Source organism: Sceloporus occidentalis, unplaced genomic scaffold, assembly GCF_023333645.1.
Source record: "Sceloporus occidentalis isolate IW3139 unplaced genomic scaffold, rSceOcc1.0.p SCAF_78, whole genome shotgun sequence".
NCBI lineage: Eukaryota > Metazoa > Chordata > Lepidosauria > Squamata > Phrynosomatidae > Sceloporus > Sceloporus occidentalis.
In genome coordinates this window covers 1,102,354-1,120,508 of record NW_028317058.1, presented here as the reverse complement: position 1 = coordinate 1,120,508, position 18,155 = coordinate 1,102,354, and the positions used below count along the sequence as shown (strand labels likewise).

Here is an 18,155-nt window from a genome sequence, read left to right as displayed (position 1 = left end):
CGCTTCTCAATTCTAATACTCCTGGATCTCTCACTGTCGATCACCACCTTCTTCTTGACTTACTTTCTTCTATAAGAGTTACAGCTCTCTCCATGATCTCCTCATATCTGTCTCAGTTCATTCTCTGTCCGCTTCTCTGGCAAGGCATCACTACCTCTTCCACTTTCTGTTGACATCACTCGAGGATCAGTCCTTGGCCTAATGCTGTTCTCTCTTTACACTTCATCTCTTGGAAAACTGATCACCTCATTTGGCTTCCAGTATCATCTATATGCAGATGACACTGAAATCTGTCTTCTCCTGACCTCTCTCATGTCCCATATTACCAACAGCTTGTCTGCTATTTTGTCATGGATGTCACAACACTACTTAAAACTTAATGTAAGACACTAACCTCCGGGGAACGGAGCTCCCCGCTAACATCGAAAACTGAACTCATTACCTTCCCTCCTTCCATCTCCAACTCAGTATCAGAATTCTCCATCTATCCACTAACTAGGTAAGCTGCCTTTGGGTCGTCTTCGAATCAAACCTCTACTTCATTCCTCACATTAAGCCCCTCGCCAGATCCTGACACGTGCATTCAAAAAACATCTCTCGCATCCGCCCATTCCTCAGCCAAGAAGCCACAAAACCCTGGTTCATTCCCTCATTTCCTGCCTTGACTATTGCAACACTCTTCTTTTTGGCATTCCTATGTCTCGACTCTGCAAAATGCTGCTGATAGGCTTTTCTTCCTTACACAACCCTGTGGCGGATCCTGTATGTGGCACCCCCAACACACACTTTAAAACTATTCTATGGTAAGGCAAACATTGACAGGGGTACAGCATCACACCTATCACCATATACTGAGGCAGACATAGATGGTGGTACAGCATAACTGCTATCATTATATACTGAGGCAAACATTGAAAGTGGTATAGGATAACTGTTATCATGCTGGAATCTGGGTATGCCTGAAATTTCTGTTAACAATTATATATATATATATATATATTAACATTGTTATTAATTTTTTTGTACAATTTTGGTGTGTAACTTACTTTTATTAAAAGTGTTTTTTTTTTAAAATTATTTTTAAAGGTGGGGAGGTCATTTTCGGTTTCGGCTTTGGCTAAGTGAACCCTGAATTTTCGGTTTCAGTCCAGAATTTTCATTTCGGTGCATTCCTAGAATAAATAGAACTATTTGATTATTACTTATCCAGAATCCTGAATTTGTAGTCACTTCAGAGGACAAAACGTTCTATGCCCAGAAATCAGTGAGAGGAAAAGTAAAGGTTTTGTGTCATTTTCTTTATTTTAATCTGCATATTTTATTAAAGGCCATATTTTTTCACAGTGAAAAATGAACGCGGCCCAAGCACATATACAATTCTGATTAAGTGGCCCACTGCAGAAAAAAACTTGGACACCCCTGTCCTATACGAAGCACTGCATAAATTGTTACCACTATATAAATATAAAATATTAATGATATATAAATAATAAAATTAATGTTATATGAAATTTCATGTTGTGGTGGTGGTGGTTTCGGAGTCCTGTAATAATATGTAATGACATTTTATTTCCGTCTGCCTTGGGTGCCACATTTTCTGCTTTCTAATAATAATGTCTAACTTAAAAATAAATACAGATCCATATGTTTAATAATTTCAAATGGACCAAGGTGGCCACCGTTGACTGTAGCTATCCTTAGCTTCTTGTGTGATATATAAGCCATGTATGATTTATGTAGCTGAGTAAGGTATTTATTTGGGGTCATTTATTTAATCTTTTGTGCCTTTTACACAATAGTGCAAACTTTTCACACACACACGCAATAATTATCACAAACTGGTAAGAGGGTTATTTGAAAGTAGGACAGTTCCCGGGCATAACAAAGCACATAGCATAGTAATGTTTGCCCGTTCCTAATATGGCGACCGCGACTACGCCCACGATGCTCGTACTGTCAGTCCGCCTACCCACTGGCGTCTAGGGACTACTGAGTGACAGCTGCGCGAAGGGGCGCGCTTTGTGTCAGGCTCCGCGCAGTCGCAGTACGTGCGGTTACCGTATCACCCCCTTCCCCTCCCACCCGACTGCCTCGCTCTCTCCCTTGTGTAGCGCTGCTTCGCTTCTCGTGTCTTCGGTGTCGAGGAAGGAAGGAAGGAGGCGAAGGGGCAGCTAGGAGGAAGGACACAGAGAGAAATGAGAGCTAGCTCAGCCGCGTCCGACTCCAGGCAGTCTCCCGGTGGCCGGGCAGTGTGAGCGTGCAGCCAGCACTTTGTTGAATTCAAAGCCGTTGCTTGTTGCAAGCGGAGAAGGCTCTTAATTTTTGCAAGATGAGCGCGGAGGGATACCAGTACCGGGCCTTGTACCCGTACAAGAAGGAGCGGGACGAGGACATCGACTTAAGGGTGGGCGACATCCTCACCGTGAACCGGGGGACCCTGGTGGCCCTGGGGTTTGGGGAGGGCAACGAGGCGAGGCCTGAGCAGATTGGCTGGCTTAATGGCTACAATGAGAACACGGGCGAGAGGGGAGACTTCCCCGGCACATACGTGGAGTATATTGGTAGGAAGAAGATCAGCCCCCCGACTCCCAAACCCCGTCCTCCCAGACCTCTGCCTGTGGCCCCCGGGGTATCTCGTGGCGAGGCAGGAGCAGAAGCCCAGGGTAAGTCTTCAGGAAATAAACTTTTTGCCAGGTCGCTGTTTGCGTTCTGTGCATGGGGAACCTATTTGTCTTCCCCCAAGGGGGTTAAAGGTTGGGCATACTTGGCTCCCATCACACACAGCCAGCTTTACGCTTTTCCTTAGTTCTAAACTTAAGTTAAAGGTGCAGCAAGCTGAGGGTTGTGGGAGTTAAAGGGGAAGTAGTATTCATAGCGATTCATTTATCTGCGGCATCTTTGTGAGAACTCCCCTACAGCGTTTTGGTGACTGCTGGAGATAATTTGCTGGATTACGTCCCAAAATATGGCTTTTTGTATATTTATATTCTCCAGAGACAATTCCGATTAACATCATGTGATGCGACTGCAGCATGTTCTGTGTTCCAGTCTCCCTTCATTGAATTGCAGCCTTTTCCAGTAACATGCATACATGACATGCCTGTATGGAACCTCGCCCTATACCGGTTCCTTATATACTGAAGGCTAATGTAAGCGGTGTGATGCGCTTCACTTCCATGATCCCGTTCACATGGAGTTTTATTTTCCTGCCATAATTGCAATTCTGGAAGTGAATGAATGTGGCGAAAGTGACTCTCCCGGGAATACAGATCTCATTACGGGAGTAGCGAGCGGGTCCTAAACTGACACGTCTGTGTTCAAGCCAGCAACATATGACCTGCCATTTAACAGATGTGTGGGAATTGTGTTTTTGCCCTTGCGCTCTTTAGGTTATCGCTACATTTCGGTAAGGTTCAGATACTTGCTGGATTCTCTCACAGGGGGTTATTCATTAAAGTGAGAGTTTATAAGTCTACCCTTATTTCACTATTCATTAGGAAGGGCCAGCACTGGTCGGTTTATCCATCAACAATATCGGAGCTGGCCCAGCAAAATGCATAATTCAATGTGTGGACTCCTCTCACTGATTACACTATACATTATACAGGGCCAACAAACCCCTTCTCGCAGCTGGAGCTCACTGGGGTTGGACTTTTGTAATGTATAGTGATGCGAGTGAATGAAGCCATAACTGTCATGTTAGAGAATATACCCCACAGTGTTGAAATTCTGGGGTTGAATGCACTTGAATAATATTTTTTTTTCTTTACGTTAAATATAGACAGTCCCACCCGCTACAAGGTTTACCTTTTAGCGCTTTATTGTGACAATGGAGTCACGTGCTTGGTGTCTTATACAAAGAAGCCTTTTTTCCTGTAGATGAGACCGTTATTGATTTTCTTCCTCTTTCTAGGTGGCTCACCCTTCCATCTGTGCTGTATAGCAGGAGATCACAGAGATAATTACTTTGCATTGAGTGCATATGTGGGCTGATGCTGAGCTTAGGTTTTGAACAACTTTTACATTTAACATTGTTCTTTATTGACATTAGTGTGCTGGGCATATCTATAGAAGTAATGATTCTTTCAATAGCATCAATCCGATGCTAAAGGAGGCTGGTAACAGTATCCTTCAGCATCAATGAACAAGGAGAGATGATGAATGTCACCATCACCATTTGTTGTATTTGTTGTTGGGCAGACCTTGATGTTTTTGGTGTGTATATGTGTATATATATATATTGGTACACAATGAACTATTGGTATTATATCACACATGTATATTAAGCCTTTGTGTCTCCAAAGTTCAGATTTTTTTTAAGTTTCTAAATTGAATAGTATTGGACTGTTGAAAAGAATGCGCCTAAACCGTTTCTAAGTGAAGCCCAAATTTAAAGTGTGCTAAATACCAAACAGCATGGGGTTCATCAAAACCATGTAAGACATTACACAAGTCAGCATGTGTAGTAACGAAGCACAACATTTGTGATATTCTGCATGCTAAGAGAAGATCCCCCTGTATTGGTTCGGCGCATGCAATACTAGCAGCTTGTGCTGCCATATGGAATTGGGCTGTAAATGGTATATTGGATGTAACTTTCATAAAATGTTTAAAATCATCTCTCTATTTAACTGGAAACATAAGGAGCATGTTGCTATATCGAGTGTTGCATTTTGAGTTAAAAGTGCCCTCTGCTGGTCAGGTTGTCCTTGCAGCCGATTAGGCCAAGGGGGTTTTATGTATTTTTTAACATGTCCCCTAAAACTGTCTACTGTATAGACATTTCTTGTATCTCATGGTAGGGTGTTTAACATATGGTGAAATACCATTGACTGAAACTTTGTTTAACCATTTTTAGTCTGTTTGCCTTTAAGACTCCTACTTGACATTTTTAAAATCAGCATGTTTTTTTCATCTTTCCAGCAATGAAGTAGTTATTACATCAAAATATTTCTTGGTTGTAAACGACTTTGTGAAACAGATGATCTCTAAAGACCAATTAAAGAGGATTATGTGTGATAAGGCAGGTGTTTAATCACTTACTGCATGTAATCTCTCCGGACTTTAAATTGTGTTGAAAGGATACTGTAAAATCTCTGAATTCATCCTTACTTTAGTACACTTGAGTGTATGTGCATATTAAACATAATGGCACCATATGTACGGTATTTTCTCCTGCTACATTGTGTCTGTATTAAATAAGCATATTTTATCCCTTTTTAATTTTTTTGTTTTCGGGTTTTATTTTTGTATTTTGTGATAAATTAAAATAGTGTTTGTCTCTACTGGAATGAAGAAAATGTATCCGTCAATAGCTTTGTAACATTATTTGTAACTCTTAAAGTCTGTGGGTGTGAGATTGTATTTTGTCGGTTTCAAAGCTTTTGACTTCCTATTTTTTTGTTTAAAATTTCTATCAGGGAGCTATATTCTATATTCACAAACCATATCATGAGTCTTTCAGTCATGGTATTTTTTTCTTCTTCTGTATCAGATCTGTTGTGAAACCCCCTTAAAACCTTCGTAATAGAACTGGTATGTCAAAAAACAAAAACGGTTTTCGTGTTTTTTTAATTTTTTTTTCTGTGAAAATGTTGGAAAGTAAAATACGCTTCATGCCCTCTTTTACCAGAATATTCTAGAAGGGCAAGCAGTAGCTCAGTACTGATCTAAGAACCGCTAGAGTAGAATTCATTGGGTGTTCGTGAATGTGCTCTTCTGAAACCTCGTGCTTTTGACACATAATTACGTGGGAAACCCTGCATATAATTCTGATAATGGACTAATGATCCATGTATGTTGTCCTTATTTATTTACTAAACCGTGAAGACATTTCATCTTGTAGATAGAACCATTGCTTATGCAGTGCCAACTGATCCATCGAGATTATTGATGTTGGGTCCTTCATGATTGATAGTTTAGTTTAAACTCAGTTTAGTGAATGAATGGCAAATACATTGCTGTGTATGTTGAGCATGCAGGTGGCTATTGTGTTGAGGAATTATGAAGGGTGTATTGACTGTACATAGCCACCATTGACCAGTATTTTGATGTGTTAATTTAGCATAGTATACACATGCCCCCCCTCCTCGCTAGATCTATTGTCGAGGACTTGTTGACAGGTGTTAATGTCAAAAAGAAAATCTCAGGTGAGGCAGATTACGAGCTATTATTTCGCATGAGAGGTGTAAATCACTCAGAAGCAAGTATAAGTAAAGTATAATTAAAATACAAGGTAGACAACAACCGTTTCACACTGACGGACGCCTAGATAAATTCTGCTTTTCAGACAATCAACTGTTTCATTAACTCCCCCCAGGACCTGTATATTATATTTAACTTTCATAACCGTTCTTCTTTGGAGTAATGTTGCAGGAAGCTGTATATTGGCCCCTTCATTGCCTTCCTAGTTCTGTTATCTTAGCCCAGTCTGCAAACAAACACCTTGACTCCTTATACTGCCTGTGATTAGCAATACCTTTGTCTTAATCATTGAGCTGAACAGTCTGACTACTGAAAGTATATGGATTCCATTAGTATTGCCATAAAAAAAAAATCAGCTAATTATGGTCATTGAGCTGGGAAAATCACATAAAATATCACGACTGTCAATGACGGTGGCCAGCATGGAAATTAATTTGGGGAAAAAAAGAGAGAAAATGAAGTTTTTGTTAATGTCAACCTCCATTCCTGTATACAGCATTCTGTATTTTAAGTTCAGGTGCTTCTTGTTGTATTGTGTGATTATGTACTTTGAAGGAGAAGAATCCCCATCACAGCTTTTGGCAACTAAGTTTGCTTCTTAAATCTACCTGTAGCTTGTACTTATTTGGCAATCCATCTAATTGTTTGAGGTATTTGGTTTAAAATGTTCATCTCGTAGAATCCGGGTACAACTAGCATGCGTAGTCAGTTTCCTGTTCTTACCGTACCTTTTACAAAGGCTGCCTCAACCGACCAACAACAATCAGCAACTTATGGGAGGTGTAACATAATGAAGATCCAGAGAACGGGGACTTGAAAAAGCTTTGGAGACTAAGCTGTCCCCTTAACTCCACATTATGTAGGTGACTTTTAATACAAAAACTTATCAAGAAAGTGTCAAGTCCTCTATAAAACTGTTTGTAACGAGCTAATATCAGCAGGTTCCTTCTTTTTGTTTCTGCAAGTCCAAATTCTTATGTGAATACTACGTGTTATTTCCTCTGAACCATTGTACAGCGCTGTGAAATGTGATGGTGCTTTATAAATATTATAATACTGGAAACTATAGTTAAGGACATGGCAACAGCACAAGCATTAAGTTCCTGAAGTGCCTCGGTGTACAGTTTTTTTTGTCAAGGAGAATAAGCTTCTCCTGTAGACTAAATTCTTCTTAGCAGCAATTCACTAAGATATTTAATTTGCCAGCATGAGGTCTTAAGTCTTTGGTGTCTTGGAGCATGGCATAACTAATGTAATCTGTTGTCACATTGAAGACATGCATGTCTCTTACCCTGGCTAAGACTAGCGTTTTACTTTGCAAGTATTTAATTCAGTGTTTTCTTCTGTTTTATGTGAGTTTAATTAAAGATTGTATGAAAAGACAAGGCCTCGTTTGCAATCTCCTGGTAACTGTAGAGGGTTAAAACGAAATGCTGTATGGTAAGCAGATACCAGAGCGAGCCTGTCTGAACCGGTGTAGACCTGCTTGAGACAGTCAGGAAGCGCGTAGTCTGGTTGTGAAAGTTGTGCGAGAACTTCAGCACGGGGGGCTTGCGTTTAGGTGGGGAGCTGTGTATGCCAGTCTCTGCCACCCTAATAACTGCTGCCTTAATGTACGGTGTTATTAGACACATAATGTAATCTTTGGATCAGTAACCTACACTGTCTGAGGTTTTCACGTCCTTTGGACAAAATGGATTTGTAAAATTGCAAATTTTTTTTCAAAATTTTTTTTATAACTTTTTATCACTTCACGTTTAACTTTCTGCTCTTCCCAGTGAGTTTTATGTTTTAGTGTTTGGGGTAAAAATTCTGTTCCTTGTATAGTAGGTTAGTGTCATGCATGCCAAGACATGTGCATCCTCGAGCTAACTTTCTAAAAAGCTGTTTGTCAAGCTTATTAAGCAGTGGCTTTCGGCAACTTTAGAAATCAGCTGTCACCCGTGGCACCTTTCTACTTTATTGACTTCTATTAAAGTCCCCATCAAGCCTTCAAGGAAGATTTCCTAAATGGTCAGCAGAATTTATTAAGCTGGATTGTTTCATTGTACTTTTTGGTAAGCCTTCTGATTCACGATTCATAGTCTTCCCCTTTTGGTGAATCGACCAGCTGCAGCAGACTTAGTCTGGCAGAAAGGGTTTAATAAAAGTAACTTATGCGTGTTTTGCAGTGCATTTTATGAAACTGTTACTAATTGGACCGCAAGCTGAACATTATTGAAATTAAAATAAACAAACATCTTCATTTTTAATTTTGGGAAAGCTGTAGTGAGCTTAGAACCTTGATTTTGAGTAATTGGCAATCGTTAGAAGACTGATGTTCCTCTGCTGATGGGGCAAAACAACATATAGGCCAGGAGTCGACAAATTTGGTTTGGATCACTCTCTCACTCATGTTAGTAAACTAAGTTACTAATTAATAAATATGAATTGTTAAATTGTAACGCGCATACTTACACACTCTAACACCATATAGTAACACACTAATGCACACACATGCTAATACCATACACTAATGTACACTCATACACACTATCACCACACTTATACCCATGCAGCAGCAGACACACTTAAACACCATATGCACACACACAGACACTATACATACTTATAATGCAGTACACATGCTGAAGCTAGTACTATACATATACACATAGACTCCAGCACTATATGTAACCTAAACACACACACACTGACTCGAACACTATAGCACACATGAGTACATCCATACACTACCTCCCCCTCCCTCTTATTAATTCCTCAGACCCGTCTGTGTTGCGTGCAAGCTGTCTGCTGCCGCCTCTCTGGGTCACATAATGTGAGCTGTGCACCCACAGCACATACCTCAGCCATCCCCTTATAGCTAAGCACAGGGGCCCGGCCCGGCCCGGCCTGATACACCAATGCCATGCATACCTCCCAGGAAGTGATTTCTAGTCGCCATGGTGACTATGGCTTTATCGATCCTTGATTTAGTCTCTGGAAACAGTTAGTATAGAGTGTTCTTTTTAACATTTAAATTGCTTTGTCAAGTTTTTTAATGATGAAGGCAGCTTGGGGTGTTTTCTTTTTTGTTTGTTTTGTTTTTAATGTGTGGGTTGATATTGGATAGTGTTTGAATGCATAGGACTAATGGTTGTAAGGAAGCTCTTCTCTAGAAAATCATTGAAGTTTATGGTTATGCGGTGCAAGCAATTGCACCGAATGCGTCATTTACCTTAAACCTGCAGCTTCTCGTGTCCTGGTTTTTCTATTGACCTTCGGGGGTGCGATGTCAGGAATCACAGATGTCAGCAGTAAGTGCAGGCGGTCGGTGGATCAGTCACACATGCTTTCCTGCTGCTGGCACAGAGTCGGACCAGGAAACCTGTTTCGGGGAACCAAAAAAAAAAAAGCACCCATGACATGTCTTAGATATACGGAGCCATAATAAAAATAGAAATACTGGTTGCTAACAAGGCTTTCCAGTTCTCTATCTAAAACTGTTCTTATCAACCATGCAATGTCACCCAAAATGGGTAATACTATAAATATTAATCTATGGTGGTATTATAATACTTGTGCTGTAACGGCCAGTATAGGGGACAAAGTTCTGTTGTAGGAAAGGAATTTATGATGAGGGAGTGATTTTATTTTTAAAATCCCAACAAAATTACGTTTTCATTGTCCTGAAACAACGTGGGCATTTCTAGCTTTTTTTTTTTTTTTTTTTAGATCATTACCTCTGATACGTTATTTTGTTGTTGTTAACATAATTTGGTGATTATTCAAACAAAATTTAAAAACAATAAAATAGATGTATATGTCCTTTATGTATTGAGCAGGGTCATGCAGCCAAATGAGATTTGTATACCCGTGCTGGACTTGGGGCTGATTTGAAATTCTTTGTCAGCTTTTATATCTTTCAGACAACCTTAAAGGGGTTTACGTTTGTAGTGTTGATCTGCCACAGACTTTACTGAGTGTTAATGGTGATTTTGCAGTTTTTGGGTTTAAATCAAACTAGCCATTTAGCCGCAGCACAAAATCTTTACGGAAAAGTGTATGGAACTGGGAACACAGTGTACAATATCTGGACAGACACAAATCCCACTTTGTTCACTCCTATACACGGAAACAAAATGCCAGGCTGGGTTCTGCAGCTGTGTCCTACGCGGAAATACCGGGGTATAACACATCCACATTGACTGAAACAGTGTAATAAACGTCTTTAAAACTGAAAAACCTAATTACACACCATTTTATTATCCCCGAGACACCTGCGCTGGATGCCTTCTGTTTCCTAGTAGCATTAAGACACCTTGAGGTATTTAACCGAAGACTCTTCTTGGGGATGGCAGAGATGTTTAGGGGGTTCTGCTATTTGTTGAAGAGATGTCCAGCATGACGTTGTGGTGTTATGATTCCCTGTAGACTGAAACTCTCCTCCAGTTATTAGAGGATGAAACACGGGCAGTGTTCACGCTCTAGTCTGTGAGTGGGAGCCAAGCTGTTAAGTCTCCAGCTGTTGGGGAATTATGGCTCTCGTGTTTCTGAGACCAGCCCTGGAATAAACCGTGGATCCCCGCTTTACTGCAGAGCTTCATATGACATTAAGTAGGCTTTCTTCACCTTTATTTTTTTCTTATTTTTGGGAGGTCACTTGAAAGTGGCTGAATTGGAACACGTCTTCGCATGATCTTGCTTGATTTCCCCTTTGCCTTTTAATAAAACACACACTTACAACCTTTATTTTTTTTTTTTTATCTGATAAGATCAATGTCTTGGATTTTCACCAGCTTCCTTGTGTTGTATTTTTGGAGCTCAGCATGTCACATCCTCCCCGGGGCTCTGAAACCAATGCACTATTTATTTTAAACCAGAAGGTTGAGCGGGCAGGTTTAGTACTATCACAGAAAACGCGTGATTTACAACCTGTATGTTTAAGGTCATATTTCTTTTGCTTAAAATTCAATTGTAGTTTAAATTATTCAGCTCCAGGCCTCAATGACGGCAAAGAGGCTACTTTTTTTTTGCATATACCAGCGCTTTTGGTAGAATTGATTAGCATACATTCAGGCTGGGTGGGTTGGTGCATGCAGCTGTGTTCTAGATGAGTGTATTATCATTTGTAAACTTGTCTCAATGAAATTGAAGCAGAATTTTGGTAGGAGGCACAGACTTGTTGGATTGCATCTCTATGCACAGGCGCTGGAAGTTTGCCTTTCCCCATGCAGCTAGTTGCAGCGCTGATGGATGAGGGAGACTTGAATGCCTAGCGGAGTTTTCGTGGGCCATGGGCGATCTTGTCCAGGTTGTGTGCTACATGTGCCAAGGTAGATGAAACATTTGTAATACTGGAAAAGAAGCAAATCACTTTCCTGTCTTGCTAGGGATGACATTTTGTTCCCCAGGTTTGGGTTGCATTTGGTCATTGTCTAATTGGCTTTTACCACACTTTACCTTATTTCCTACTATATAATATATATGTTCTTACAAATGTTAGTCAAAGTATCATCTGATTTAATGGCTGCACAAATCACCCCCAACACAGTTAGAAAAATGACTATAAATAGAGATTTATGGGATATTGTTGTGCAGTCTCTTCCATCGCTTGCAACGCATTGCGCGCCTCCTGTGTAAAAGCAAGGTATCTTTTTTTTTTTTTTTTTTTTTTTTTTTTAAATGATTTTGTACGTTTGGCACCCGTTGGCGAGACATGCAAATCTCATCAACATGACGCATTGCTTTTTTTGAGCGTTTTTTTCTGCGCATGCTGGTGATTCTGAGTAGTTTAATGTGGTTTACCGACTCATGTTTGGTTTCCACTTGACTCCTGTGCTTTTGGTTGCTATGTCCTTAGACTAGCGCTCTTATCCACACAAAGGTTTGGAGTCTCTCAATCCTAGGAGCTCTTTGGATTGGCCTGTCTCCTCTGTCTTTTTATGGGTGCCAAATATATTCTATTTTTATATGGTCAAAAAGTGTTTTAATTGGGGGTTTCTTATGTGATTGTTCCATATTAATACCCTTTACAAAAGTACAGTGGTCGTTTGTCAAGAAATATCTCGGCTTTGCTTCGGTAGTTTGATTTATACACCTTTTACGTATCCTGTATATACCTGAGCAGCATGGAACCGATGCTTGGTGGGTTATTCTTGCTAGCTACCAAAAGAAAGACCCTCAAGATCCCCATGCAGTTGAGTTATTTTGTAAAATGCCTCTCTTTTGAACCTTGTGTAATGCTATACGCAAGCATGACTAGTTATTAATGCTCTGTCTATGGGTAGTTCTGATTGGAAACTGCAAACATTGTGAGGTTCTTGGCTCAGTCGACCAGATGGAGCATAAAGTCAATATGTGAGCAACCTATTTTTAATTATGGTAATATAATAATAATAATAATTTTCTGTGTGGCTTTTTGTTAGCCATTCTTTTGCTCTGGGTTTATATGCAATATAATTTGAACAATGAAGTATCGTCATATGCATTGTAGCAGCAGTATAAGGGAAAAAATGCTAAATATATTGTTGTGAGAATTGAAGGGTGTCAAAGGGTGTATAAAGTACAGATGCACTTTAAAAACTGTGTGGATTAAAATGTTAAAACATTTGGATTAACCTCGACAGTGAGGGTTTAGCAAATCAGTCAGCAGGGGCTGGAGGACAGGCACAGACATCGGCATATAGGGCTTTTGAAAATATTTACTCCTTATGTTTACCCTTTGCATATGGGTGCTAGATTTAGTGTATATGGTACACGACGAGCTCGGCCCTGCTCCCCTCCCCCACAGTAAGGGTTGTGCAACAGTTTAACTGGGTTTAAGAAGTTCTCATCTGACAGATTCGTGCAAGCGCCTACATGTGTGTTTCATTACTTGATGGCCTGGGGAGAGTGCTGTTTAAGTTGGCAAATGTATATATATTTAAAACAAACCCTGTCTGTTGGCAAGCTTACGGAGTGCCAGAACAAAAATCTAAAATGCCAGAGAAAACGGTCGTCCTTCTCTTTTAATTTCTTTCCTTTCTGTGAAGGCGAAAGGGGCAAATATTCTGCGTGTTATTGTGGGGAAACTCTAAAGTTCATAAGGAAAAGTCAAGTCAAATGTGGTTTTAATTTGTTGTACTGGGCTCAAGATCATAGGGTTTTGGTAGTAAAGTATATACTCTGCTAGTTTCCAGATTCGATAATGGTGGAAAACTTAGAAGTCACCATTAGTGTCCTTGGCTGCATCTAAATCCCGTGCGTGCCAGAAGCTGCTCCTGGCACACAAGTGGTTACTGCTTGTTAGGATTGCCTCAGTTTCGAATGTAAGCCCCTGGGATTCCATTAAAGCTCCATAGTGTTGTGTTGGTCCAATAAGTAAATAATGCCTGATTGCCGTTTACATAATGCCGAATTAACCATGCACTTTTTCCTATACGACAGCTGCACATAAGACGTTATAGTTTGTTCATGAAACGTTTGTTTCGTAGTCTAAAGATAAAACTGCGTTCTGGGGGCAGCCCACCTGTAGCTTAGCTAAAACTCCCCTAATTCTCCAAATGTACTTGGTTTTTCACAAGGTCATGCGAATCATGCATTTTTAGTTCAGAGTTTAAGAGATTTACACTTCTCTTGCACCATCCAGTCTACTTTGAGGATATAGCATTGCTTGGCCTTTTGGCCTTTTATTACATTTTACCAAATCCTAACCTGTCGTGGCTTTCGTGTTAACCGCGTTAAAGAAGCAAAGAATGCAAGACTGAAATAGCTGTTAATAGCGTGACAGTGGAGAGACTCACACAGTTTAAAATAAATACACTATTCAGAGCCTGACTTGACCTGTCACAATTTGTCAATAAGCCAGATCCATTTAGTGGACTTCACTTCTTCCCTGGTGTCGGGTCACCTTCTCCCATCATGCCCTGTGCAGCAGGATTGGCATTTCACAGTAGACATGCCTTTCATCACCTGTAGGAAAAAAAAGGTACATATTCATGCAGTAGATACCATTGATGGCAGGTAAGGGTTCATTTCAAAATGTTTCCACCGCGTGTGGATATCGTGTGTGTGTGTGTGTGTGTGTGTGTGTATATGTATGTATATGTGTATGTATATATGTATGTATATATACCTATATAAATAAATATCAGAATCAGGGCTGGAAAATGTTTTGAAGGGTATCCAATCAGGTTAAATGTTAGTATAAAGTAGTAACAAAGTAAATTGATCCACCCAATGTGGTGATGCAAGGAACTCTTAAATGAAGTGTAGCACAGTGGAAATTTCAGGCTATTTAATACGACATTACTAAATCCGCAGTTTATACCCCTTATCTTGACATAATGCATAATTTCACGTTTTCCTTCATTCCTTTATCTTGACTCCAGTAATCTTATCTTTATATTTGGTGATAGTCTGTGTTCAAAGTAGTAGTAGTAGTAGGGTGGGTGTGGGTTCTGCCAGAGAAACCCCTTTTTAAAACTGGTAATCCATGCTTTTGAATAGCATTTTTTTCTTCCTCTTCCGAGAAACGGTTCAAGTTAAATCTCAAATCAACTTGAATTGCATGAAGCATTCCAGGGTAATGACGGAAGTGATTACACTTATAACTGTAACCTTTTCCTTAATTTGTGTAGCATTTTGGTAACAAATTAATTTTGCATCATCTGGAAAAAGCCAAAATTAGTGTTGCAAATGCAACGTGCCTTGAGTTGTGTAGAGCGATATACGTAGATATTAAATATGCTCGATAGCTCGCTGGTGCATGAATGGCACATCCAGGCCTGAGTTGGGCTGCCGTATCACAGAGAGAACATGGAGCTCCTTTACTTATTTTGGTTGATCGGTTGCTTAAATAGACATTTTTAAAATGTGTTATTGTTTTAGTTACATATTTTACATGTTCTGTAGTTCAAAGAATAGTATATTCTTTCATACAAGATTTAGTCATTAGGCTTTAGGTTTGGGGGAATATGACGGCACACACACAACACGCTTGGTTTATCCAGTGAATCCTCCAGCACTTAATATTTCTTCCTTTCAAGTTTAAAGTTCTTAATGTAAAAAGAAAATGAAATGTAAAAGGCAGTACTATTTGTTAGGGCATTTGACCAGAAGGCATCTAAGCTCTGATTGGAACCAACAAAAGCCATCTGTTCTCTTATTTATAGCATCTAGTTCTAAGAAGCGTATTCTATAGCAGATATAAAGCAGATGACAGCTCATAATTCATAAAGTTAGTGAGGCCTGAACTGTCGGAACATGATGTACAACCCCTCAAGGGCCATTCACCTGCACTCGCTCTTTTAGCCAGGACACTAATTAGGAAAACGGTATTTTCTTGGCATAGCCTATATAAAACTACTAACCTGCCCAGTATTGCTAATGCACAAGGTTTCATAGGTGACTGGTCTGATGAACAGCTTCCAGGAACTTAAGTACATTCCAAAATTAGGGTAAGAGGGCAGATTTTCTTGTGTATGATATAGGAAAACCCTAAAACAAGTTCAGCGAGCAACAGAATAGAACTACATATTAATGTCTGTATATTTAGGTTGATGTAATGGACAGGTGTCCCAATACTTTTGTCCATATAGCGTACCTGTATTCACTTAGGTGGGCAAGAGCATTTCGATTTTATATAATGTAGACCCCTCGCACTCCACTGTTCATGTGAAATCCCACATGCACTAATCGCATTGTCTGCCTTAACATGAATATGTAACAATAAGAAGTTAAAGATCCTAGTTCATACATTACTTGTTGCTATTTTATGCCCTGTATGTTCCCATACAAAGATTCATGTATGCTTTCAAATTATTTTATGCTTCAGACAGCAGAGTTTATTTGGCACAGGTATGTACGTCTGGAACAAATATAGAAGCTTTAAATTTCCACTCTGCTCTGCCAGGTATTAGCTTTATAATATCTTTCTGTTGAACCTCTCCAAAAGGTGCAGCTGTGTGCCGGTTTCATCTTGCACTTCAGCTATGTTGGCAGCGTTGTAAATGTAAGGTATGCTGTCGGCTTCTGCAACTCTGTTCAAGCCAGTCTCTGTTACCAAGAGATAAGAGCCAGGGGATTGGAGGGCATCTCAAGCCATCTCGCCAACTGATTTGCTCTGTGTAAAAATAGATTAAGTGGAAAACGCAGCGGGGATAAGGTGTCATCGGCCGCTTTTTTTTTTCCTCTGACCTGCTAAGAGGTTTCACTACACACCCTTGCCCTTGCACTTGGGCTGTGAGCTTCTGATGCTGCCTTTTGCTCCTTTCCTGCTCTCCCTGAGCTAAAAGCTCCCAAGTACCGAAAATGATTGCCCTCAGCGAGAAACTGATTGTGGATTGTAGCAAAGGAATTAGCAAAGTGGCAAAGTTTCTCAAGGGGGGATTTGTAGCACCAAAACTACAAGCCGCGTTTCAGCACAATTCCAAGCAAGCACGAATTTTGGTAGCAGGTAAAGAAATATTCACTAAGAAATGAAGCCTTCTATATAGTGACTGCTTGTTCTGAATGGTGGATCTATAGACGATGTGCATGTGTGTTGAAAACATGTTTCCTGTTCCTGCTTTGTGGACATGTTATTTATTCTAGGCTTCTGCATTCTTAATGTCCTTCCTTTTTTTTTTTTCTTCTTCTTCTCATGCTTTCGCTGCTGAGTTGCCAAAATGTCAAACCCCCCCCCCACCAATTCAGAGATTATCATTTCCTGTCTGCCTTCCTAAAATGAAAAGGCACCATTCACACCCCCATTCCTGTGCGCAGCATTTACAGCTAAGCGCAAGCTGCAAAGGGAACTTTTTTAGCTACTCCTTTTCCTTTAAATAGCTGCTTTACAGATCTCTGTCTTTGAAATGCGTTTCTCTCTGAGCACACAAAGGGTGATTGATGAAATGTAAATGATCATCGGCTAGTAGTCGTGAATAGCATACTGTACAGCCAATTACAGTGCATGCTTTGCACAGGACTGAAAAGCTAACTGTGTGCGGTAGTAGGGAGTCTTCTACCGGGGATTGTTGGATGCGATGACCTTTATTGGATGTCTTTATTGTTTGAACTGGTTTATATTCCACTGACATTACAGTGTTGGATAAATGTAACATTTGGGATGTTTGCACGTTTTGTTAAGCCGGCCTATATAAAATAATCCGGTGGTTAATTGTTTGGGGCATATTAATTTTATCCAGTCCTGCTGAAAACCATTCATTGTTAGTGTAATTTGACTTGTTCAAGGTTTATATTGTAAAGACGGCAGATAGCCTCTTGTCAGAAACAATTCACATTTGTTAAGGTTGTCAATAGCCAAATTAACTTTGTACAGTGACATAGTTTATTATATGTTTTGGTGTTTTAAAACTAGAAAAAAACCTGAAAGGGCCCATTTTCACTGCTTAGTACCCATCCCTATGCTACCCACACATGAGCATGGGATCTGGGAGGTGGGGGTCTGGATAGCTTTCTACTGACACAACCAGGAGGACCTCATGTTATGTTTCAATTCCATGTTACAAACTTATGGGATACACATTGCTCATACAGTTTATGATTTAGGATGGCTGTTGTTTTTGATTATCTCTTGTAAAGATGTTAAACGTCTGCCTCTGGAATTTTCATTTAATTACGTGGTTCTGTTTAATAACGCTGCTTGCTGCTCTCCTCCAGGAAATTAATCTAGGAGAGCACTCCAAGCATTTTGGCCTCCAAGGAGTCTCTCCGTTCTTTGGTTGCTTATTGTTGGTGTTCCAGCTCTGCAAGTATAGAAAGATTAAATGCCTGCAATATGGTCAGAAGTAGCTGCTTGCTTGTAAATTGCATAGGATTAAGAGGGGTTATTATTTAATTCCAGTAATTAGAGGATTCGTTTTTCCATTGTCTCTTGTCAATGTAAAGAATGCCTTTTATGAAGCTTTGGCCTGTTTATTTTTCCATTTGGATGCCTACATTATTAAATGGATTGTAGCACAAAGAGAATAAGTCATGGAAATGTCTTC

At 39.9% G+C, this 18,155-nt stretch overlaps 1 protein-coding gene across 1 annotated transcript in view; it reads left to right on the top strand.

The window, feature by feature from the left end:
• The first annotated feature begins 2,329 nt into the window (after positions 1–2,329).
• Positions 2,330–18,155, top strand: part of LOC149285501 (phosphatidylinositol 3-kinase regulatory subunit alpha) — a 28,883-nt gene continuing 13,057 nt past the window's right edge. The window contains exon 1 of the mRNA XM_089495225.1: positions 2,330–2,663. Within this exon, the coding sequence (XP_089351351.1) occupies positions 2,330–2,663 (334 nt within the window). The remainder of the gene's footprint in view (positions 2,664–18,155) is intronic.